Source organism: Thalassophryne amazonica, chromosome 18, assembly GCF_902500255.1.
Source record: "Thalassophryne amazonica chromosome 18, fThaAma1.1, whole genome shotgun sequence".
NCBI classification, from domain to species: domain Eukaryota; kingdom Metazoa; phylum Chordata; class Actinopteri; order Batrachoidiformes; family Batrachoididae; genus Thalassophryne; species Thalassophryne amazonica.
Window position 1 is genome coordinate 16,185,608 of NC_047120.1, and position 25,168 is coordinate 16,210,775.

General features: G+C 41.2%; 1 protein-coding gene across 1 annotated transcript in view; it reads left to right on the plus strand.

Annotated features, from left to right (window-relative positions):
- exoc7 (exocyst complex component 7) overlaps window positions 1-24,412 on the plus strand; it is an 88,336-nt gene extending 63,924 nt beyond the window's left edge. Inside the window, 3 exon segments of the mRNA XM_034193326.1 lie at window positions 2,386-2,427; window positions 6,111-6,244; window positions 24,157-24,412. Of these exon segments, the coding sequence (XP_034049217.1) occupies window positions 2,386-2,427; window positions 6,111-6,244; window positions 24,157-24,259 (279 nt within the window). The 3' untranslated portion in view covers window positions 24,260-24,412.
- Window positions 24,413-25,168: the final 756 nt, after the last annotated feature.

Sequence of the window (25,168 nt, forward strand, 5' to 3'; positions counted from 1 at the left end):
GCAAAGATGAGGTGAGGATCACCACTTTGTGAACAACTGCATGAAAACATAGTCCAACAGTTTAATAACAACAATGTTTCTCAACGTTCAATTTCAAGGAATTTAGGGATTCTATCATCTACAGTCCATAATATAATCAGAAGATTCAGAGAATCTGGAGAACTTTCTACAAGTAAGCGGCAAGGCCAAAAACCAACATTGAATGCCCATGACCTTCGATCCCTCAGGCGGCACTGCATTAAAAGCTAACATCATTGTGTAAAGGATCTTACCGCGTGGGCTGAGGAACACTTCAGAAAACCATTGTCAGTTAACACAGTTCGTCGCTACATCTACAAGTGAAAGTTAAAACTCTACCATGCAAAGCGAAAGCCGTACATCAACAACATCCAGAAACGCCAGCGCCTGCTCTGGGCCTGAGCTCATTTGAAATGGAAAGATGCAAAGTGGAAAAGTGTGCTGTGGTCTGATGAGTCCACATTTCAAATTGTTTTTGGAAATCATGGACGTTGTGTCCTCCGGACAAAAGAGGAAAAAGACCATCCAGGTTGGTACCAGCACAAAGTTCAAAAGCCAGCATCTGTGATGGTATGGGGGTGTGTTAATGCCCATGACATGGGCAACTTACACATCTGTGATGGCACCATCAATGCTGAAAGGTACATCCAGGTTTTGGAGCAACACATGCTGCCATCCAAGCAACGTCTTTTTCAGGGACGTCCCTGCTTATTTCAGCAAGACAATGCCAAAACACATTCTGCACGTGTTACAAAGTGTGGCTTCATAGTAAAGGAATGGGGGTACTAGACTGTCCTGCCTGCAGTCCAGACCTGTTGGCCATTGAAAATGTGTGGCGCATTATGAAAAGCAAAATACGACAACGGAGACCCCGGACTGTTGAACAACTGAAGTCGTACATCAAGCAAGAACGGGAAAGAATTCCACCTACAAAGCTTCAACAATTAGTGTCCTCAGTTCCCAAACGCTTATTGATTGTTGTTAGAAGTAAAGGTGATGTAACACAGTGGTAAACATAGCACTGTCCCAGCTTTTTTGAAACATGTTGCAGGCATCCATTTTAAAATGAGCAAATATTTGCACAAAAACAGTTTTTCAGGTTGAACATTAAATATCTTGTCTTTGTGGTGTATTCAATTGAATATAGGTTGAAGAGGATTTGCAAATCATTGTATTCTGTTTTTATTTACATTTTACACAATGTCCCAACTTCATTGGAATTAGGATTGTATATAACACTTTTCCATCTGCATCAGACGCTCAAAGCGCTTTACACATAATGCCTCACAGTCACCCCAATGTGAGGGTGCTGCCATACAAGGCGCTCACTACACAATGGGAGCAATTGGGGAATAAAGACCTTGCCCAAGGGCTCTTACTGATTTTCCAGTCAGGCTGGGATTTGAACCGAGGATCTTCTGGTCTCAAACCTAACCACTAGACCATCTCACACACACACACACACACTCACCCATATGAGACGTGATATGTATATGAGAAACGCAGCTGTTTTGGAGGGTTTTCCACCATGTTGATTTAGTAGCCAGAGAGATCAGCCAGTGACATCATGGTACCTCTCTACTCTGATTGGCTGTCACCGTGTCCTTCCCAGAATCCCTCACACAATTCTGGGGAAGCCCCCACGTGATCTATGACGTCTCTGTTATTAGCTGTATTGGTCTTGACCCTCACTGCTGTAGGTAGTTCAAGGCCGCCTGTTCTTTTGACAATTTACCCTTCAGGGGAACTTTTTATAAAAAAAAAATTTTCTAGACAAAGTGAATTTTGATTGTATTGGTAATGTCACATTATGAATCTCCTACTTAAAGGCTAATAAATAATATTATAGTGGTGCCAAAGAAAATTCTTTTCATGCCTTAAATCTTAAAACGTTTTGTGGCTCTATAAGTGTCGGCTTCTTATGTGCTTGTTGTTTTTGACACACAAGGACATCTGAACTGGTGTCGCTTCAGCAAATGTACTTAGAGGCTGCAGCGCCACCAGGAGGTCACATGCAAATCAATGTTTGACACTTTTGACACTTCAGGGTGTATGTGGCTTTCCATGTGTTCTGGGGCTGTTCCAAAAGTTTAAACTGTTCACATTGGCCTGGTTTGTTTGTTTGTTTGTTTGTTTGTTTGTTTGTTTATATCACATTCAGGTCCCCTCACTCATGTTCAAGATTTCAAGTGTTTTCCTTCAATCTGAAAATAATGTGATTTTAAATGTTTAATAAAAAAACTTGAGTTGGTCCTTCCTGAGATGTGATGTGGCACACACTGTGTTTCCAGAGAAATTCTTTTTCTTTCCCTGTTTGTGGTGAATGTTTGTGTTTGTCTGACTGTGTGTGTCGTGTATTTCTTCCAGCTGAAAGATAAAGAGCGGCAGGTGATCAAAGATAAATTCAAGGTGAGCATCTGGCATCTAGTAGTCCATACTAATATATATATATAAAGCTGGACAGTGGCCTTTGCAACAGCACATCATGGGTTTAAACCCCGGTCAGGACACACATCCATCCAGTAAGGGTCCCCAGTAGGCATGTGAATCTTATGACAATGATGACTGACAACGATTCAATACACACCTCGATACACTACCAGCGATACGATACATATTGTCATACATGACAATACTGACGATATGATGCGATATGATTGACCCCTGTTCCCGATTTGGTGCGATATGATTAGGGATGGGTACTGATAAGATTTTATGTCGGTGCCATTATCGATTCCGCTTATGAATCCGATTCTTTATCGATTCCCTTATTAATGCCTCTGTGAATTTTCTGTTTACTAAAAGTAGGCTTTAGAGGTTTTCTATGTCAACATTTTATTGTCTTAAAGTAAATAAATCTGAAATTAGTCACTGTTAAAAATTAATAAAATCTGTACATGGTCACTGGATCCTTGATGTACATGATGGATCCTTGATCTGTGAACAGAAATAGAAATAAACAAAATGTAGTTTTTGTCAAAAGCAGTTCCCTTCAGATATTAATGACACAAATGTAACTCCATAGTCTCTGAGTTGAGCTCTTCAGCCGGCTGCACTGCACATCAGGATGTAATGCATAAAAAATGCAGGACATCTCATTTTTGGGGGGAAAACCCTGGGTTTGGTTGGTTGTAGTTTGTTGTTTGTATTATAACATTTGGAAAGAGGTGTCATTTGATTTAAAACTGTGATTCGCTCTGAAGTTATTAATTCCGACTGAAATCTGCGTGGCTCTTTGGAGCTGTGCACTTAGTCCCACAAAACAGAGGATATTATTATTAGTAGTATTATTATTATTCCTTTCCCTGATGGACAACTTCAGTTTATGTACCGGGCGGTGCTCACGCCAGTGTACTTGCCACATCTGAAAACCAGCAAAGCAAAGAACCAGTGAACAGCGGGTTGAAGCGCTGCTTCGTTGCTTCAGGCTTCAAGCAGACCTGCTGCAGTCTGCAATCAACGTAGAGAAATGATCCTTTTCTCAATGGACACCATCAAAAACAATGGCCCCTCTCGGTTTTCCGAACCATCCGTGGTGCATTCAGTGTGCCTTGAAAAATCAATGCATGCAGGCAGCGAGCGATGCACCAAGATTCAAGCCATCAGTTGCATTGATGCACACCGAATGAATCGATGCACTCACATCGCGCACCTTTTTATCTAGATACCGATTCGTATCAATTAATCTCCACATGCCTAGTCTCCAAGCTAGACCCCCCCCCCCCCCCCCATGCTACCCCCACAGCCTACCTTGATATAATGAGCGAGGCTCAAATAAATAAAGCCATACCAGCTCAGGCGTCACCCGAGTTAACAAGGTCTGCATCAGTTGTTGAGAAACCAGGACACACGGTTGGGAGGTGGGCCACTGGAACAAGATGTTCTTGGACACAGGTTTTGACACAGTGGACCATAAAATACTTTTTCAAAGGCTTACCTCCATTGGACTATCAGAACAAGCAGTGGGATGGCTCAACAGTTACCTGTCAGGGAGAGCACAGCGTGTACAGGCAGATGGCCTCACTTCTGCCTCCCTAAATATTTCAAAAGGTGTGCCCTAAGGCTCAGTCCTTGGGCTTCTTCTTTTTGTTATTTATACAAACAACCTCTGCAATAATGTAAAAAATGCAAATTAGCATTACTATGCTGATGACACTGTTCTTTATTGTTCTGAGCCCACATTAGGTCAAGCAATTTCAAATTTACAGTCTGCTTTTAACATTTTGCAACACAATCTGGCTACTTTAAAACTGGTTTTAAACTCTAAAAAAACTAAAGCCATGACCTTCACTCTTGGAAAATCAACTAAAAACAATGTCCCAACCATTTGTACACTCTCTAGTATTGAAATTGAAGAAGTGTCACATTACAAATATTTGGACATCACCATTGACCAATAAAAAATTTAAATTGATATTAGGGTTTTTTTTAAATCAAGTCCTGGTTATCTTTTGAAGCAAGAAAGCAACTTGTAAATGCAACATTCTTGTCTGTCTTGGACTATGGTGATATTTTATACATGCATTCAAACTGCCATTGTCTTCATGCCTTGGACTCTGTGTTTCATGGAGCCTTGAGATTTATTACAAACTTAAAATCTCTCACTCGTCACTGTTTGCTGTACTTTCGGGTTGGTTGGTTGGTTCTCCCTCTCCATTCGGCGTTGGATTCACTGGCATCTTTTTATTTATAAGGCAGTACTTGGGCTTCTTTCTCCTTATTTGAACACTTACATTCTCCCAAGGCCTGCAGGGACGTATCACCTACATTCACAGGATCTGTTTTTATTGACTGTCCCTAAAGCCTGCACTGTCTTTGGCAAAAAGGCTTTTAATTTTGCAGCACCTTCTGCATGGAATCAGCTTCAGAATGAATTACAGTTGAAGGAGTTGGTCTCATTTTATTCATTTAAAGGTTTTTTTAAAGGACCTTGCAGAAAGGCAGTCTGTCTGTGGGAACTGTGGATGAACAGAAGACCAACCTCCACACTGACCAAGAAGCACATTTGTTCTAACAGTTCCAACATCAGTAGAAGGAAGCGTCTGTTGAAACTGGAGATCCAGAGGCTGCAGCAGTATGGTACTGAGCAGTGTGAAGGCAAGGAGCAGAACCTGGTAGGAGAGAGTCGTGTTAAGGAAGCGGGTGATGCCCAAATACCTGCTATGACGGATGCATCTACTGAGCTGAGGATGAAGGTTGTGGTTAGTCTAAAGCAGACGGCAACACGACCAAGAGCGCGACCAACACTTTTTCACTTTCCTGTGACATCACTTCTCAGAGGGCTTTAAATTTTTAAGTCCTTCTCTAATTTGGCAGACTTGTAGAGGATTTAAGTGATTGGCTGGTTGCCCTTTTTGTTTTTCTGTAAAATCATTTGGTGAATAAATGATTGGTAGGCTGTCTGTGCTCTGCGCCGAGTTCCATCCAGGAGGATTCGTAGAACCTCATCCACTTCATGATACGGAATTCAGGGCCTATATAAGGACTAAAAATGTGAAGTTGTCGGAATTTGTAGTTGTTTGAAAGTTATTTTTAAGCACTTTTTTTTTGTTGTACAGAACTGAATTCGCGTCCATTTTATGCCAGATACACGTAATATCAGTGTCCTACATGTAAGCCCAAGGAGCCGGTTTGATATTTTCATGAAATAGCTGTTTTGAAAAATGTGCAAGTTGAAAAAAATCCTCTGGTCACCGAATATTTTAATTTTGGAACCTGATACAGTCTAACCTTGAAACCAACTAATTTTCTTAAGTTTTAAAAGGTTTTGTGTCAGTTGTTAGAAAGTGACCGACTCCTTTATTGTATTGATCAGGATAAAAACCTTTAATCTTGGCTTTGTCACTGATGCAGGATCTACTCGAGCACCTGTAGGTGAGAAATGTTTTCACGTGCACGAGCAACCCCTCCAAACCTGTTAACTGAGCTGTTCTGTATCAGTGTCTCTGACAGGATAAAACCAAAATTATATTCTTCATGAAAATGTCACTTTTATAGCTGACCTCTTAAAGTTCCACTTGAAGTGTTTGATGTGAGTAAATGTCTCTGTGACAGAGTAGATCTGACCCGTTGCTCTGCTCCGTCACTCACAGGGCTTTAATGAGGGCTTGGAAGAGCTGTGTAAGACCCAGAAGGGTTGGGCCATCCCGGACAAGGAGCAGCGAGACTTCATCCGCCAGGCACAGAAGAAAGTGGTGTCAGAAGCTTACAGGGCGTTCCTGCACAGGTGAGACCGACGCTGATCAAAACGTTCAGAATAAATATGAGCCAAGGGCTCAGCAAGTGGTGGGGCAAAGACAACTGCACAAAAGCATACAGATAAATTCAATTATGCTTGTCTGCTGCAACCTTTTGTACTCTTAGGAAGATCTCCAAACCAGCGGCAATTGCATTTGTTGAAAAAAAATTAGCAGAGTGAGTAAGTGAAAACTGACCTAAAGTGGTGACGCGCCAGCCCCTCAGGTTCTGGAACACGGTGCATGAGCGTTATCTGCGGTGCGCTAATCTTGTTACGATTGGTCAGAATGCCTGGTGTCAGTCGGCTGGTTGCTTTGAGATGCATCACTATAATAAGAAAAGGAAACACAATGATGACAAAAATGAAGGAGGAAGCCCAAACAGACACGGGGCGAACATGCAAACTCCACACAGAAAGGGTGGGAAGTGATCCCACGACCTTCTTGCTGTGAGGCACCAGTGCTAACCACTAATCCACCATGCCACCAAGAAGCTGTTCCATGATGTGCCCTCTGTTGTGTTGTGTGGTCTGAGGGGGAGAAAGGTGGGAGTAAAAAGTGGGCATTTTAGTACAAGTGAAAAGCAGGTAGCTGACCTACCAGTCTCTAGACCTGGGTCTGAATCCTGCTGCATCGTCTCAGTCCACCCAGCTCTAAATGGGTAACGGCCTTGGCTGGAATGGAACGAAAATTCAGCCCTGGACTTGGACTGACCTACCACTACAACCTGCATGCAGATACTCTGCCCCCCCCAACTGAAGTACATATAAACACACAAGCCTTTAATAACACTACAATACTGAGCAATATCCCTTTTTATTGTATGGCTATGATGCCACACGCGCTCTGATTGGCTGATTTCTGGTTTAATATTTTCCCATATCAGACTGTTTCCTGTGGTTAGGGTTCCGGACGGGACCGGACTGGTGATGGACTCACGCTGGGAGCAAGAACCAGAACAGATCGTGAACGAAAAAAAGCTTTATTTACAACACTAAATAACTGAGGTGCTGAGCTGGAGGAAACCTGCTGAACCAAGACCAGGCCCACATATCGTGGTGGAATTTTGGGAGCCGCAAAGCACACAGACTTGGGAGTCTAAGAACAAGCTGGAGTCCTGGAGTATATGGCGCTGGAACCGGAGCCAGGTGGACGCAAGGACGACGAACTAGGAGGACGGAGGAGAACGGAGCAGAATGATTGCACCTGTAACACTGGAAGCCTTTAACCACAAGCAGTTCACTGTAGGCTTTAGGCAGGAACGTTCACAGTTCATGAATTGTCCTCAGAGGTTAGATGCTGCGTGTCTTGTGACGCAGTTCCAATTATGCAGGACTTGATTTTAGAAACTGCTTGGAAAGTTCTTAGTTGTTCTACATCAGAGCTTGAACAGTTCTTAGTACTTTTTCTTGGAAACAGTTCTGGGAAACAGTTCTTGGTCATGCACAGTCACAGACAGGAGCAGTGTGAGAACGGGATCTCACAGACATGCAGGAACTTAGCTGAATGTTTCAGAGCTATGTGCTCTGAGACAGAGAGCAGATGAGTTCAGAAGTGACGTCGTGCAGAGAGTGGTGTGGGAGCCAGGAGCATGCAGTGTGGGAGCTGTGCAGGAAAGCGTCTGCAAACACCAAAAGATCATCAAGCTCTAATACGGGAATTAGAGTTGGCCAGGTTACCTTGAAAGCTCAAACGTCAGAGCGCTTGGAAGTGTCAGCGTAGACAGGGTCATGGATTTCTCATGGAAGGCTCACGAAGTATCATGGAAAGTCACGGAGAGTCACGGAAGACTCTCGGGGGTCAGGGTCACCGAAACTCTGGCCAAGACTGAGCTTAGAGCCGGGGTTTAAGTAGCCAGCTCATGATCAGGAGCTCATGTGCATCAGGTACGAGAAGATGATGAGCTGCAGGTGTTCCTCGGCTCTGCAGTGCACCACCTGGAGAGAAAACAGACAAGCTACACAATTCACATTAAAATGCAGGAAATGCTTCAGGCATTTTTTGTGGCTGTTTACATGTAATAAGATGTCACACAAATTATATTTATGCCACTCAGAAAAACAATTCCTGTTCAGTGCACATCGGGCCCAAAATTTGTACAGATATTACACCTCAATGTCCATGTGTATTTTTTCCCTAATTCCTTGTTTTTGTAGCATTTTTTGTATTGGTGTTGGTACAAACTGACCTAACTGTATTAGTGACCAAAAAAATAGAAAAATGTGTTTTGGGGCCGGAGGGACTCTCTACCTGGAGTCCTGTGTTCTCCACGCCTGGAGCCTGCTTACTGTTGAGGCAGCGTGTGTTTGCACCCTGCTCTGTGTTCCAGGACTCGGAGCTGTGGCAGAGCGCTGCAAGATTGAGTCCTGGAGAAGCTGAAAAGAGAAGCGCGCAATCCGATCTACTGTGCAGATCTATGCACACAGATCGGTGGATCCACCTGCTATTGTTCGTCCAGACCAGAACAATAAAGTCCACTTCATCATCAGACTGATCACACTCTGGCTCAGACTCTGATGATACGCTCCGCACTTTGATTGAAAATAAATGAATAAAAAAAAATAAAATAACTATAACACCACGCGCTAAAACACTCCACCACACACACAGTAAAAACACACTTCAAGCACTGCAGATATCACACAACTTTCAAAACTGATTGCTGTCTGCTTTTTGCGATACACAAAACCACAATTTTCTTCGCTCAGCAACCAAATTACATGAATTAGGCATCATTGTTTATTTGGTAATATATTTCACACCAGTGATAAAGAAAAAAATGTGTAGTTTTTTTTTTACTTGTTTGCTGTCGCAGACAGAGAGATAGAAGAAAAGTCTCATTCGCAGTGGTAGTGTAGATTTTTGTAACATGAGATTTACAATATCAAATCAAAATCAAATCAATTTTATTTATATAGCGCCAAATCACAACAAACAGTTGCCCCAAGGCGCTTTATATTGTAAGGCAAAAGCCATCCAATAATTAAAGAAAATCCCCAACGGTCAAAACGACCCCCTGTGAGCAAGCACTTGGCGACAGTGGGAAGGAAAAACTCTCTTTTAACAGGAAGAAACGTCCAGCAGAACCAGGTTCAGGGAGGGGCAGTCTTCTGCTGGGACTGGTTGGGGCTGAGGGGAGAGAATCAGGAAAAAGACATGCTGTGGAAGAGAGCAGAGATCAGTCACTAATGATTAAATGCAGAGTGGTGCATACAGAGCAAAAAGAGAAAGAAACACTCAGTGCATCATGGGAACCCCCCAGCAGTCTAAGTCTATAGCAGCATAACTAAGGGATGATTCAGGGTCACCTTATCCAGCCCTAACTATAAGCTTTAGCAAAAAGGAAAGTTTTATGCCTAATCTTAAAAGTAGAGAGGGTGTCTGTCTCCCTGATCCGAATTGGGAGCTGGTTCCACAGGAGAGGAGCCTGAAAGCTGAAGGCTCTGCCTCCCATTCTACTCTTAAAAACCCTAGGAACTACAAGTAAGCCTGCAGTCTGAGAGCGAAGTGCTCTATTGGGGTGATATGGTACTATGAGGTCCCTAAGATAAGATGGGACCTGATTATTCAAACCTTATAAGTAAGAAGAAGAATTTTAAATTCTATTTTAGAATTAACAGGAAGCCAATGAAGAGAGGCCAGTATGGGTGAAATATGCTCTCTCCTTCTAGTCCCCGTCAGTACTCTAGCTGCAGCATTTTGAATTAACTGAAGGCTTTTCAGGGAACCTTTAGGACAACCTGATAATAATGAATTACAATAGTCCAGCCTAGAAGAAATAAATGCATGAATTATTTTCAGCATCACTCTGAGACAAGACCTTTCTAATTTTAGAGATATTGCGCAAATGCAAAAAAGCAGTCCTACATATTTGCTTAATATGTGCATTGAAGGACATATCCTGATCAAAAATGACTCCAAGATTTCTCACAGTACTACTAGAGGTCAGAGTAATGCCATCCAGAGTAAGGATCTGGTTAGACACCATGTTTCTAAGATTTGTGGGGCCAAGTACAATAACTTCAGTTTGTATCTGAATTTAAAAGCAGGAAATTAGAGGTCATCCATGTCTTTATACCTGTAAGACATTCCTGCAGTTTAACTAATTGGTCTGTGTCCTCTGGCTTCATGGATAGATAAAGCTGGGTATCATCTGCGTAACAATGAAAATTTAAGCAATGCTTTCTAATAATACTGCCTAAGGGAAGCATGTATAAAGTGAATAAAATTGGTCCTAGCACAGAACCTTGTGGAACTCCATAATTAACCTTAGTCTGTGAAAAAGACTCCCCATTTACATGAACAAATTGTAATCTATTAGATAAATATGATTCAAACCACCGCAGCGCAGTGCCTTTAATACCTATGGCATGCTCTAATCTCTGTAATAAAATTTTATGGTCAACAGTATCAAAAGCAGCACTGAGGTCTAACAGGACAAGCACAGAGATGAGTCCACTGTCTGAGGCCATAAGAAGATCATTTGTAACCTTCACTAATGCTGTTTCTGTACTATGATGAATTCTAAAACCTGACTGAAACTCTTCAAATAGACCATTCCTCTGCAGATGATCAGTTAGCTGTTTTACAACTACCCTTTCAAGAATTTTTAAGAGAAAAGGAAGGTTGGAGATTGGCCTATAATTAGCTAAGATAGCTGGGTCAAGTGATGGCTTTTTAAGTAATGGTTTAATTACTGCCACCTTAAAACCCTGTGGTACATAGCCAACTAATAAAGATAGATTGATCATATTTAAGATCGAAGCATTAATTAATGGTAGGGCTTCCTTGAGCAGCCTGGTAGGAATGGGGTCTAATAGACATGTTGATGGTTTGGAGGAAGTAACTAATGAAAATAACTCAGACAGAACAATCGGGGAGAGAGAGTCTAACCAAATACCAGCATTACTGAAAGCAGCCAAAGATAACGATATGTCTTTGGGATGGTTATGAGTAATTTTTTCTTTAATAGTTAAAATTTTATTAGCAAAGAAAGTCATGAAGTCATTACTAGTTAAAGTTAAAGGAATACTCGGCTCAATAGAGCTCTGACTCTTTGTCAGCCTGGCTACAGTGCTGAAAAGAAACCTGTGGTTGTTCTTATTTTCTTCAATTAGTGATGAGTAGTAAGATGTCCTAGCTTTACAGAGGGCTTTTTTATAGAGCAACAGACTCTTTTTCCAGGCTAAGTGAAGATCTTCTAAATTAGTGAGACGCCATTTCCTCTCCAACTTACGGGTTATCTGCTTTAAGCTGCGAGTTTGTGAGTTATACCACAGAGTCAGGCACTTCTGATTTAAGGCTCTCTTTTTCAGAGGAGCTACAGCATCCAGAGTTGTGCTCAGTGAGGATGTAAAACTACTGACAAGATAATCTATCTCACTCACAGAGTTTAGGTAGCTACTCTGCACTGTGTTGGTATATGGCATTGGAGAACATAACAAAGAAGGAATCATATCCTTAAACCTAGTTACAGCACTTTCCGAAAGACTTCTACTATAATGAAACTTATTCCCCACTGTTGGTTAGTCCATTAAAATAAATGTCAATGTTATTAAGACATGATCAGACAGAAGGGGGTTTTCAGGGACTACTGTTAAGTCTTCAGTTTCCATACCCTAAGTCAGAACAAGATCTAAAGTATGGTTAAAGTGGTGGGTTTACTCATTTACATTTTGAGCGAAGCCAATATGACAGTTATAAGACTTTCATAGCTTTGATACGCTACCATGATGAGTATTAAAATGAGTATTAAAAACAACACAGTAAAATAAGTGTATTTTTACTCTGCAAAAACTGACTGAAAATTAGAAGTATTTGTTTTGAATACTTTCTATTTCAATAAAAATGGAGAGCACAGCAGTGAACATTCAGTGAGAGGTGTTTCCTTAGAATAGTCACTAGCAAACAGTAATTAAAGAACTGGATAAGAGAAGTCTTTCTACAATCTAAAAACTGATTTTACCCACACACACAAGCACAGCCACGTGGAATCTTTGGGTTGTCGTCAAACCCACGTATGGTTGGTGATTGTGATTGGTCAGCAGAATGAGGAAATGAGTCATTTTTGCTGTGGGTGTCTGCAAAACGCGCAGCAAATATGAGCATATTATCCAGGAAAAAAAACTTGCGTAAATTAGTAATCACAATTCAAGTTATACTTGGCCTATTAACAAAATTTAAAAAGTGGTATACAGGTTACATTCCACACGTTCAACATGCATTCAAAGAGAGACTCTGAGTGGAGCAGATTGTGTGCTACGTCCGGTTAATTAGGCCATGTGACTTTTTACACGGTGGTGCATCAGTCGACTCCAGAAGGTTAAGTGGTTATAATAAAAGCAACTAATCAATTAATCAGGATATGAATATGGTATTGTTTTCCAATACTTTAGATAACTAGATTTAGTTGTAACACACCACACTATGCAGAGTTGGCAGTGAGGTGAGCACATTAAGTGTTTGATTTGAATGTTTTTGGAGACGTAAATCTCTTAGACCTGTAGGTGCAACCGGAAAAGGGGGGTACTGTTTTATTTATATGAAAGGGTAAACATTTATATGAATGAGTGCTTATCCACACCATGCTGGCACACACCTGCTATCATCGCCACCAAACCAATCTCCTCCTGGCCCTGTACCACCTCCATGGCACTCACTGTCTGACTCTGACAGCACCTGCTGCTGGGGTGAGGGACCCGCAGGCACCCCTGCCAGGTCAGTCCCCGCAGCAAACATCTCTGAAATTTTTCTGCTCTTAGCAGCATCAGTTGCAAGAGCTTTTTTTTCCTTTTCCCTCTTTTTGTGCACCTTCTTTCGATTTTTTTTCTCTATTTTATGACCCACTTTGTTTTTCGTGTTCTGCTGTGTTGTGTCTCTCTCTCTCATCGTGATTGCTCATCATTAAAGGTGATTGGACGAGAGGGGTCTAGAACATGCATGAGTGGGACTCCTGGGCCTCTGTAGCCTATTAGCCTGACGTTCCTTCCAGAGGGAGTTGTAGATTGTCATCTGCTTCATGCTGTGGAATCTGGAGATACAGTAGTGTTCAGAATAATAGTAGTGCTATGTGACTAAAAAGATGAATCCAGGTTTTGAGTATATTTCTTATTGTTACATGGGAAACAAGGTACCAGTAGATTCAGTAGATTCTCACAAATCCAACAAGACCAAGCATTCATGATATGCACACTCTTAAGGCTATGAAATTGGGCTATTAGTAAAAAAAAAAGTAGAAAAGGGGGTGTTCACAATAATAGTTAGGTTAGTGATTCACAGGATTGCTAAAAAAGCAGTTTGAACATAACAGTTTTGAGTTTGTAGCGTCAACAGCAGATGCTACTATTATTGTGAACACCCCCTTTTCTACTTTTTTTTACTAATAGCCCAATTTCATAGCCTTAAGAGTGTGCATATCATGAATGCTTGGTCTTGCTGGATTTGTGAGAATCTACTGAATCTACTGGTATCTTGTTTCCCATGTAACAGTAAGAAATATACTCAAAACCTGGATTCATCTTTTTAGTCACATAGCACTACTATTATTCTGAACACTACTGTAAGAACAGGTACAAATGGACCTCAAGGCTTTTAGGATCTGCAGTGTCAGCCTGCTGCACTCTTTATTAAGATATAAAATTTCTCCTGATGCAGTTTGAGCAGTGAAAATGATGTGGGTTCATTGATGAAATAAAATTGTGAGGGGACAACAGGAGGTGCTTTGTGCATGTTTAAAAAAAATAGCCATATTGTGGTGGTCGGGGAAGGATTTTGGTGTGATGTGGGAAAAAGGAGCACAGACACGCCTGGGAAACCTGTAACTCCTGTGAATTACTGTTATTTGTAGGGCTGGGCAATATGGCCAAAATCTCATATCCTGGTAATAAGTACTGTGCAAAAGTTTTAGGAATCCTAGAGATATAATAAAAGTAGCATTTGATGCCCCTCCCTTCACATGCCCCTTTTTATTGGCATGTCAACACAAAATCAGTTCCAACAAAAGTGAATATGTGGCTATATTCTTTTAATTGCATAATATTAATTTGTAAGTGTGTTTTACAATAATTTTAATGCATATTGCATAATCATTTGCAACTGTGTTTGGTGGTATTCTACTGGCCAGTACACTTACAATTACTCATACTTTAAGTTGTGTTTTTCTCAAAATATTATTTGAGGTCCCGTGACATATACTCTGGTGTGACTTATGAACTGAAAAATCACACGTAAATAGAACCTAATTTTTGTATTGATTTTCATTAAAGTTGAAATTCATCACACATTTATTTCTGAATATTTATCAGGTTTTAATGCTTTTATGATGCATTAAATGTGCCTACATTTACACAGTACTGTATATCACAATATAGTACATTTTATTTAAATTCAATCAATTCGTTTCTACACTCAACAAAAATATAAATGCAACACTTTTGGTTTTGCTCCCATTTTGTATGAGATGAACTCAAAGATCTAAAACTTTTTCCACATACACAATATCACCATTTCCCTCAAATATTGTTCACAAACCAGTCTAAATCTGTGATAGTGAGCACTTCTCCTTTGCTGAGATAATCCATCCCACCTCACAGGTGTGCCATACAAAGATGCTGATTAGACACAATGATTAGTGCACAGGTGTGCCTTAGACTGTCCACAATAAAGGCCACTCTGAAAGGTGCAGTTTTGTTTTATTGGGGGGGATACCAGTCGGTATCTGTTGTGACCACCATTTGCCTCATGCAGTGCAACACATCTCCTTCGCATAGAGTTGATCAGGTTGTCAATTGTGGCCTGTGGAATGTTGGTCCACTCCTCTTCAATGGCTATGCGAAGTTGCTGGATATTGGCAGGAACTGGTACACGCTGTCGTATACGCCGGTCCAGAGCATCCCAAACATGCTCAATGGGTGACATGTCCGGGGAGTATGCCGGCCATGCAAGAACTGGGACATTTTCAGCTTCCAAGAATTGTGTACAGATCCTTGCAACATGGGGCCGTGCATTATCCTGCTGCAACATGAGGTGATGTTCTTGGATGTATGGCACAACAATGGGCCTCAGGATCTCGTCACGGTATCTCTGTGCATTCAAAATGCCATCAATAAAATGCACCTGTGTTCTTCGTCCATAACAGATGCCTGCCCATACCATAACCCCACTGCCACCATGGGCCACTCGATCCACAACATTGACATCAGAAAACCGCTCACCCACATGACGCCACACACACTGTCTGCCATCTGCCCTGGACAGTGTGAACCGGGATTCATCCGTGAAGAGAACACCTCTCCAACGTGCCAAACGCCAGCGAATGTGAGCATTTGCCCACTCAAGTCGGTTACGACGACGAACTGGAGTCAGGTCGAGACCCCGATGAGGACGACGAGCATGCAGATGAGCTTCCCTGAGACGGTTTCTGACAGTTTATGCAGAAATTCTTTGGTTATGCAAACTGATTGTTTCAGCAACTGTCCGAGTGGCTGGTCTCAGACAATCTTGGAGGTGAACATGGTGGATGTGGAGGTCCTGGGCGGATGTGGTTACACGTGGTCTGTGGTTGTGAGGTTGGTTGGATGTACTGCCAAATTCTCTGAAACGCCTTTGGAGACGGCTTATGGTAGAGAAATGAACATTCAATACACGAGCAACCGCTCTGGTTGACATTCCTGCTGTCAGCATGCCAATTGCACGCTCCCTCAAATCTTGCGACATCTGTGGCATTGTGCTGTGTGATAAAACTGCACCTTTCAGAGTGGCCTTTTATTGTGGACAGTCTAAGGCACACCTGTGCACTAATCATGGTGTCTAATCAGCATCTTGATATGGCGCACCTGTGAGGTGGGATGGATTATCTCAGCAAAGGAGAAGTGCTCACTATCACAGATTTAGACTGGTATGTGAACAATATTTGAGGGAAATGGTGATATTGTGTATGTGGAAAAAGTTTTAGATCTTCGAGTTCATCTCATACAAAATGGGAGCAAAACCAAAAGTGTTGCATTTATATTTTTGTTGAGTGTATATGTAGCAGCCACATGGAAATGTCTCTTTCCTACTGAATTTTAAACTATGTAATTAGAAATAAAAAATGTGGGCAAATATACAGTGGGGAAAATAAATATTTGACCCCCTGTCAGTTTTGCAGGTTTTCCCACCTACAAAGAATGGAGAGGTCTGTAATTTTTATCATAGGTACACTTCAACTGTGAGAGACAGAATCTAAAAAAAAATCCAGTAAATCACATTGTATGATTTTTTTAAATAATTAATTTGCATTTTATTGCATAAAATAAGTATTTGACCCCCTAGAAAAACAGAGCTTAACAATTGGTACAGAAACATTTGTCTGCCATTGCAGAGGTCAGACATTTCCTGTACTTCTTGACCAAGTTTTCACACACTGCAGCAGGGATTTTGGTCCAACGGTCCATACAGATCTTCTCGATGTCTTTCAGGTTTGGAGTTTCAGCTCCCTCCAAAGATTTTCTATTGAGTTCAGGTCTGGAGACTGGCCAGGCCACTCCAGGACCTTGAAATGCTTCTTACGGAGCTCCTCCTTAGTTGCCCTGGCTGTGTGTTTGGGGTAAGAGCATTGAAGATGGGTCATGGCTGGGTCTTCCGAGGGAAGGAGGTTGTTTGCCAAAATCTTGCAATACATGACCCCATCCATCCTCCCTTCAATACGGTGCAGTCATCCTGTCCCCTTTGCAGAAGAGTACCCCCAGAGTATTATGTTTCCACCCCCATGCTTCACGGTTGGGATGGTTTTCTTGGGGTTGTTCTCATCATGGTAAGTGGAGTTGATTCCAAAAAGCTCTATTCTGGTCTCATCTGACCACATGACCTTCTCCCATGCCTCCTCTGGGTCATTCAGATGGTCACTGGTGAACTTCAAACGGGCCTGGACATGTGCTGGCTTGAGCAGGGGGACCTTGCTGCCCTGCAGGATTTTATACCATGACAGCATCATGTGTTACTAATGTAATCTTTGTGACTGTGGTCCCAGCTCTCTTCAGGTCATTGACCAGGTCCTCCTGTGTAGTTCTGAGCTTTCTCTGAATCATCCTTACGCAGTGGTGAGCACACTTCCGATAATCCGATAACAGATATCGAAGATAATGTTTTCATTATTGGATTATCTTTTTAGATAACTTTAAAAACCATTATCGGACTAATTATCTTCCGATAAATTGTTATCCGATAACGTAGTAAACCAAGCTGAACAGTGGTAAACATTTTTAAAATTTAAAATCAGTTGAGACTTAGTGTTGGGCGAAATGAAGCGAGGCACCGAAGGCTGTATCGAGCAAAAGGGGGCATGTCAAATGAAGCCCCGCTTCGAGGCCTGTATCAAACCACGTGACTACAGCTAAACGAGGCCTTGTTTCCTGAAATCACGTGACTGCTTCGTTGAGTGAATCGATTCGCTGAAAAGCGCTCGAAAAATGCAGGAAACGTTTGGTGCTTGCCTGGTCCAGCGCGTGGAGGAGAGTGATTGACAGGTTCAATGCCTGCAGCTGGGATGCAATTTTATGGATTGTTTTAAATTGTTGATTATGGACTTAGCAGCCCCTCTTTCCCCAAAATAGTCTTTCATTGTTATAAATTATTATTTGAAACCACCCATTTTAAAAAATTACATTAATATATGTCTCAAAACTAATATGTCTAGGGCCTTATTTGTTTAATTCACTCAGTCATTTGTTTAATTCACTAAGTTAACGAACAATATTATTCTTGGTTTATTAATTTATTGTTTCAAGTATTTATTTGCACAATTTAAGGTCAAACATCAAATCCAGGGGGTCATCAGAGTAAATTCATCCTGTGCATTTCTTTCTCCACTTGATGGCAGTACAGCAAACCAAGCACTGCGTGAGGCCTCAAGACATGTATCGAAACGTTTGATGAGAAGCCTCGAGTCTTGAATGGGGCTTCATTTGCCCATCACTATTGAGACTTACCTGTTAAAAGTTTCCTAAGAGATGTATAGTTCCACCCTCTGCAAACAGAAGAGAGCTGCTTTCAGAAGAAACCACTCTATCCTCTGCAAGCAAAGGAGAACTGGTCACAAAAAACTCTCTTTTAACACCATACTGATACACTGGAAATATCACCCAAGTCATCCAGAGGCATACTTTTTAACTTATGGTTCAAATTTTAACCAAACTAATTTGGACAAGTTATTTTAAATTACTGTCATGTCTGAAGTTTTATAAAGTGAAAATATCAGATATATGTTTTAGTTTTAAAGTAATGTGCTAATTTTTAAGGTTTTGTGAGCACATGCTGTGCCCAGCAGTGCATTATGGGTGATAGGGTAATCTCAGTACATTCACGACATGAGAAATGCATTTCAGACACTCTGTTCAGGCTCCACAGATAGCAGCATTAAACTCTAGTGCCTAAAACTCTCGTGAATATATTCTCTGGGTTTATAGACGTTATTGTATTTGTGTTTGTTAAATTCTGCGCATCTTAAATGTAGCTGACACGGATTATCTGGAATTTAGTTTTGGCAAGTTTTCAAGGCCTCTACTGCCATCTACTGGCCAGTAGTGTTCATAGCAGTATTCACGCTAAGTACTAAGCATCTGGGCACCAGTAGATGGCAGTGTTCTACTTATTTTGACCCCGGTTATATCAGATGGTTGTCAAATCAACTTTTTGGCTTTGCAAATGGCTTCTTTTTTTTTTTTTTTTTACAAATTAAGCTTAAAAACAAAACAACAAAAAAACATTACAAGGCAGCTCTGCGGTGTTTGCACATGCACAGTATGAGCGGTTGGACGCTTGTAGCTGTTCAGCAGCCAGACCAGAATAATATCAAACAGGTTTGATTTTCATTCGACCATACGATCGGCGATCAGGAGGTGGTCGTGAGATGTTGAACGCAGCTTGTTACTCCATGTATACTACACGATGCAGGACGCGTGATTAACCTGAAACCCGGTCCAAAAAATTCTCGCATGAATGAAAAATCATCTGAAAAAGGGCCAAACTCGCACAGTGTAAAGCCAACATTTATGTGTCAAGACAATATTGAGTGCACATCATAAAACGTGCGCACATCATAAAACATGCGCCTGGCACTAATAAAACATGCGCACATTCTCTCCACATGCAAAACATTTTGCGATGACACTTCCACGGCTCCGTAAAAATGCCTGTTTTTACAAATAAAAAATGGAATATTTTACAGAAGCACATTTATCTGTAAACACCAACACACGACACACGTCACATTAACGTGTTGGTTTACATAATGAATGACTGAACCAATCAGAAAAAAAGAGAAAAAAGATGTTATATTTACCCATGTACAAATGACAGAATTGACATTAATGGAGTTATTCTATCAGTATTCACACAAAACCATAAGTCAGTATGCCTTTATTTTTCAAGACCTCCGCCTGACCAGAGCATTGTGATTGGGTAGAGAGCTGGCTTTGTGGCTGCTCTCACAGTGCTTCTGTGCTGTAGCCGTGTAGCTTCCAGCAGGGGGCAGCATGTTCAAACATAGAAGTACTGGCTCATTGTTTGAGTCTTTTGTCGCTTTTGATGCTTCCAAAAGCGATCGTGGTGTTAAAACTCAAATTCAGCTTGTTAGTAGTTGCAAATATACCAGAGACAATACTGAAATTTATTGGTTATCGGTTATCTGTAACTTCCGATAGATTTTTGGGTGGTTTATCGGTTTATCTTTATCAAAGATAACCTTTCAGTTATCTGATTATCTGTTATCGAAGTTATCTGTGCCCACCACTGTCCTTATCCCACAAAATGAGATCTTGCATGGAATCCCAGACCGAGGGAGATTGACAGTCATCATGTGTTTCTTCCACTTTCTAATAAATAATCATAACAGTTGTTGTCTTCTACCAAGCTGCTTGCCTGTTGTCCTGTAGTCCCATCCCAGCCTTGTGCAGGTCTACAGTTTTGTCCCTGGTGTCCTTAGACAGCTCTTTGGTCTTGGCTATGGTGGACAGGTTGGAGTGTGATTGATTGAGTGTGTGAACAGGTGTCTTTTATTCAGGTAACACATTCAAACAGGTGCAATTAATACAGGTAAAGAGTGCAGAATAAGAAGGCTTCTTAAAGAAAAATTAACAGGTCTGTGAGAGCCAGAATTCTTGCTGGTTGGTAGGGGGTCAGATACTTATTTTATGCAATAAAATGCAAATTAATTATTTAAAAATCGTACAATGTGATTTTCTGGATTTTTTTTTTTGTGTGTGTGTGTGTACCTAGAATAAAAATTACAGACCTCTACATTGTTTGTAGGTTGGAAAACCTGCAAAACTGACAGGGGGTCAAATACTTATTTTCCCCACTGTATATGTATGTTCAAAATACAAAAAAATGGACTTTTGAAACAAGTTTTATTTCATTTGGAATTGTAAGAGACACAAGTGAGCCAGAATATATATATATATATATATATATATATATATATATATATATATACACTCAACAAAAATATAAATGCAACACTTTTGGTTTTGCTCCCATTTTGTATGAGATGAACTCAAAGATCTAAAACTTTTTCCACATACACAATATCATCACCATTTCCCTCAAATATTGTTCACAAACCAGTCTAAATCTGTGATAGTGAGCACTTCTCCTTTGCTGAGATAATCCATCCCACCTCACAGGTGTGCCATATCAAGATGCTGATTAGACACCATGATTAGTGCACAGGTGTGCCTTAGACTGCCCACAATAAAAGGCCACTCTGAAAGGTGCAGTTTTATCACACAGCACAATGCCACAGATGTCGCAAGATTTGAGGGAGCGTGCAGTTGGCATGCTGACAACAGGAATGTCAACCAGAGCTGTTGCTCGTGTATTGAATGTTCATTTCTCTACCATAAGCCGTCTCCAAAGGCGTTTCAGAGAATTTGGCAGTACATCCAACCAGCCTCACAACCGCAGACCACGTGTAACCACACCAGCCCAGGACCTCCACATCCAGCATGTTCACCTCCAAGATCGTCTGAGACCAGCCACTCGGACAGCTGCTGAAACAATCGGTTTGCATAACCAAAGAATTTCTGCACAAATTGTCAGAAACCGTCTCAGGGAAGCTCATCTGCATGCTCGTCGTCCTCATCGGGGTCTCGACCTGACTCCAGTTCGTTGTCGTAACCGACTTGAGTGGGCAAATGCTCACATTCGCTGGCATTTGGCACGTTGGAGAGGTGTTCTCTTCACGGATGATGCGAAGGAGATGTGTTGCACTGCATGAGGCAAATGGTGGTCACACCAGATACTGACTGGTATCCCCCCCAATAAAACAAAACTGCACCTTTCAGAGTGGCCTTTTATTGTGGGCAGTCTAAGGCACACCTGTGCACTAATCATGGTGTCTAATCAGCATCTTGATATGGCACACCTGTGAGGTGGGATGGATTATCTCAGCAAAGGAGAAGTGCTCACTATCACAGATTTCGACTGGTTTGTGAACAATATTTGAGGGAAATGGTGATATTGTGTATGTGGAAAAGGTTTTAGATCTTTGAGTTCATCTCATACAAAATGGGAGCAAAACCAAAAGTGTTGCGTTTATATTTTTGTTGAGTATATATATATCTATATATCTCACACTCACTCACTCACTCACTCTTCAGGCCTCCCTGCAAGTCCACGCCTCCAAAACACATGACTAGAATACATAAATTGCCTATTTGCTGATGGGACAGACTGAAAGGACCAAAGGGATGAAAACAGTTTCATTTGACAGTTGAAGACAACAGAAGAATATCTTTTCATATGATGCTCTGACTTATTTGTGAATATTTTGTGCTAGTTGTAGTCATGATGTTGTTAAAGTTGTGCAAGTCAGTGACAGGCTAATCTGACCGCTTTTTTCACGTGTTAATATATCCAAACCAGTAATCTGATTAAAGTTACTTCTCCAAGTCACTGTGCGTTACTATTATTTTTGTATTGTGTCGATCGCAGCAGTCCGTGTGAGACGGCGGTCACGGTTCAACTGAACTGATCACTTCACCCACGAAGAGTTTGATGCTGTGAGCTCTTCATCTGCTTTCTGCAGCACAGCTTTGAGTTGAAAACAGTTGTTGTCTCTCAAAGCGCGGTGACGGCCGCTCCGTGTGTGTCCTCACTAAAAACAGCTGATCTGCATGCATTAACAAATTCTAATGGTTGTTTTTTCCACCCAAATGCGTCTAAAGTCTCTGAGGATGACATGATGTAAAAAAAAAAAAAACCCTGCTGAAAAACATTTAAAAAAAAAAAAAAAAAAAATTCCTACCTGTCAGTCGGGTCTTCCCTTTTCCATAAATACACGTTGTCAATTCTTCCTGCTCAGACAGCAATCCAGGGGTGAATCCAGGCAGAAAGGAGAGCACGCCCCCCACCGCACCCCTAGATTAAAGGTCCACTTTTGAAGACAATTTTCATACTACTACTACTACTGCTACTACTACTAATAATAATAATAATAGTTATTATTATTTTAACAATTAAAATGTTGAGAAAGAATTTAATAGTTACATTTATAAACAATGTATATTATAAATTGTAAGTTTTCCATTACAGTGCTGTCAACAGTTAAATATGAGATCAAGAAAGATATCCTTATTTTCTTTTTTATGAAACAAGTATTTATGTTCACTGAAGTCAAGAAAGGGTGACTATAAAGCAAGTATTGGCAAAACAGGTTATCATTTTAATGTTGAGGTGGCGGGGGGGTGTTGTTGGCAGCTGCTGAAAGTAACTAATGAAGTAACTAGTAAACTTAATTACTTTTAAAATTTAGTAATCAGGAAAGTAACTTAAGTTTTTCAAGCAGTAATCAGTAATTGGATTACTTTTTCAAAGTAACTGTGGCAACACTGGTCAGTGATTGCGGTGTTAAAATGCAGAGAAGCACCACGATGAGTTTAAACGGTTCTCGACAGAGTGACGCCGTCCGTTTGTGGTGGTTGTAAATAAGGCCTGGTTCGCATGGCAGGATAATTAAGCCGATATCGGACCCAATCTTCCCCTTCCGACAATCTTAAGGACGCCCTGACAATCGTGATGACGCTAAAGATAATCTTATCAGATATTCCTGCCATGTGTGGTGTGCTAACAGCGGTCTGATCTGCTCGGAAGGACGTCAGGAGCGCTCCAATCGCAAATCGGGGATATTCAACATGTTGGATTTTTTTTGGCCCGATATCGCAGTGTGTGTGGTATCCTCCGATCACAAACGAGCACGCAGCCTGCTGAATGTGACGTGCAGCAAATCAGAAAGCAATGTGACGGACATATGGCGTGGAAAATAAAATCAAAGCAACTGTTCTGACTTACCAGAAAATCCGGTGGTCGCCACTCCTTTAAAGAACGCCTTTTCTTTTTCTTTTTGTATTGTTTTTTCCCTCTGTTTTAAATAGTCCACAAAGTATCTCAGTTTGTTTACTCTGAAGTCATGTTTAATCGCAAGAGATTTTGTGAGATTTCCTGTCTGAGCTGGGAATGTTCATATGTGATATCTATTCATTTGTGGTGTTGTTGTCCTTACCGCGTGGCTGAACACCACACACTGTACGACCAAACCTGTTACATCTATGATTTTTTCATCTTCACATCTGTGGTCTCTCAGGTTTTGGAATCCTAAAGATAATTTTAAAATCCTTTCGTGTGAACCAGGCTTAAGAAGTAGAAATGATGGTGACATTTGTTAAGAATGTGTTTGTGGTCAGGTTAGCAAATACTTTGATTACTGTAACCACCAGTCAGCTGATCTCTGAACAGCGGTTAAACCGTTGACCTACTCGAGAGGCTCACATACACATTTTAAGCAACACCCATCAGCCAATCAGATGCGTCTGTGGGCCATGTGTGGTTTTCTCTACGCTGACCGTTTCATTTTGTTTATTTCATTCAGATGTGCAAATATCTCTTTCACCAAGAACCCCGAGAAGTATCACAAGTACCGACCGGAGGAAGTGGAAGAGATGATCGAGAAGCTGTTCGACACGTCGGCTTGAGCTGCACGCAGTGAACTCCCAGAGTCTTTAATAACACTCTCCTCACACTGCACTTGTCTGAAGAACGCTCACTTTTGTACAGAGATAAACGTGAAGTATTTATGTAACTTGTTCCTTCTTGATTAACCCAAATAAAATCAACTCTGAAATGAATCTGGATTGTTGATTTTGTGGCTGAATATGACGACTTTGATGGTGCTTGTTCATTATTTACTGCTTCATTGGCAGATCTGGCTGCTGTGTTCCAGCAGAAAGAAGTCAAACATCCTTTCATGCAAAAGGAAAAAAAACACTAACAAAGTGGAATTGAACACCTCAAATGCACTTGCATTATTCAGACTGTGTGCTGCAGACTGTCAAGATGGGGCCCAAACAGTAGCTCAGTTTCATGTTGCTTAACTGTCATCATATCTAATCTCTACAAGCTGTGACTGCAATGTGAAATCAGATTTGTCTGAATTTATTCAGAAAGTGTGATTTTTTTTTTTTTTTTTTTTTTTTTAAGCTAAAGTTACTCTGCAAACATGAACTTATATTAAAATCCCTTTTTGGTATGCAAATGTACACCATATTTTAGAACTTTTAAGCACTGAACATGCTGAGTGTTTGAGGACCTAAAGCAGAACCAGAACCTTGTTTGAGGACTTTTTCAGAGGAGAGTGACGTTGATCTGGAATTTTCTGCAAACCGGGAGAGCAGCTGCTTGGATCCCTCTGAGCACCCAACGGTTGACCTGCTGTGACCCGCTCACCCCCCCAACAGACCTACTGCTGTCTGAGTCCCGATATCCTCACCTCCTGACTCACATTTTCCCATCAGCCCCCACACGCACAGAAATCAAACCTGACGCGGCTAAAACTGAGCAAACTGCTTTTTATATCTGTTGTATCCGGGAGGATGTGGCTGTTT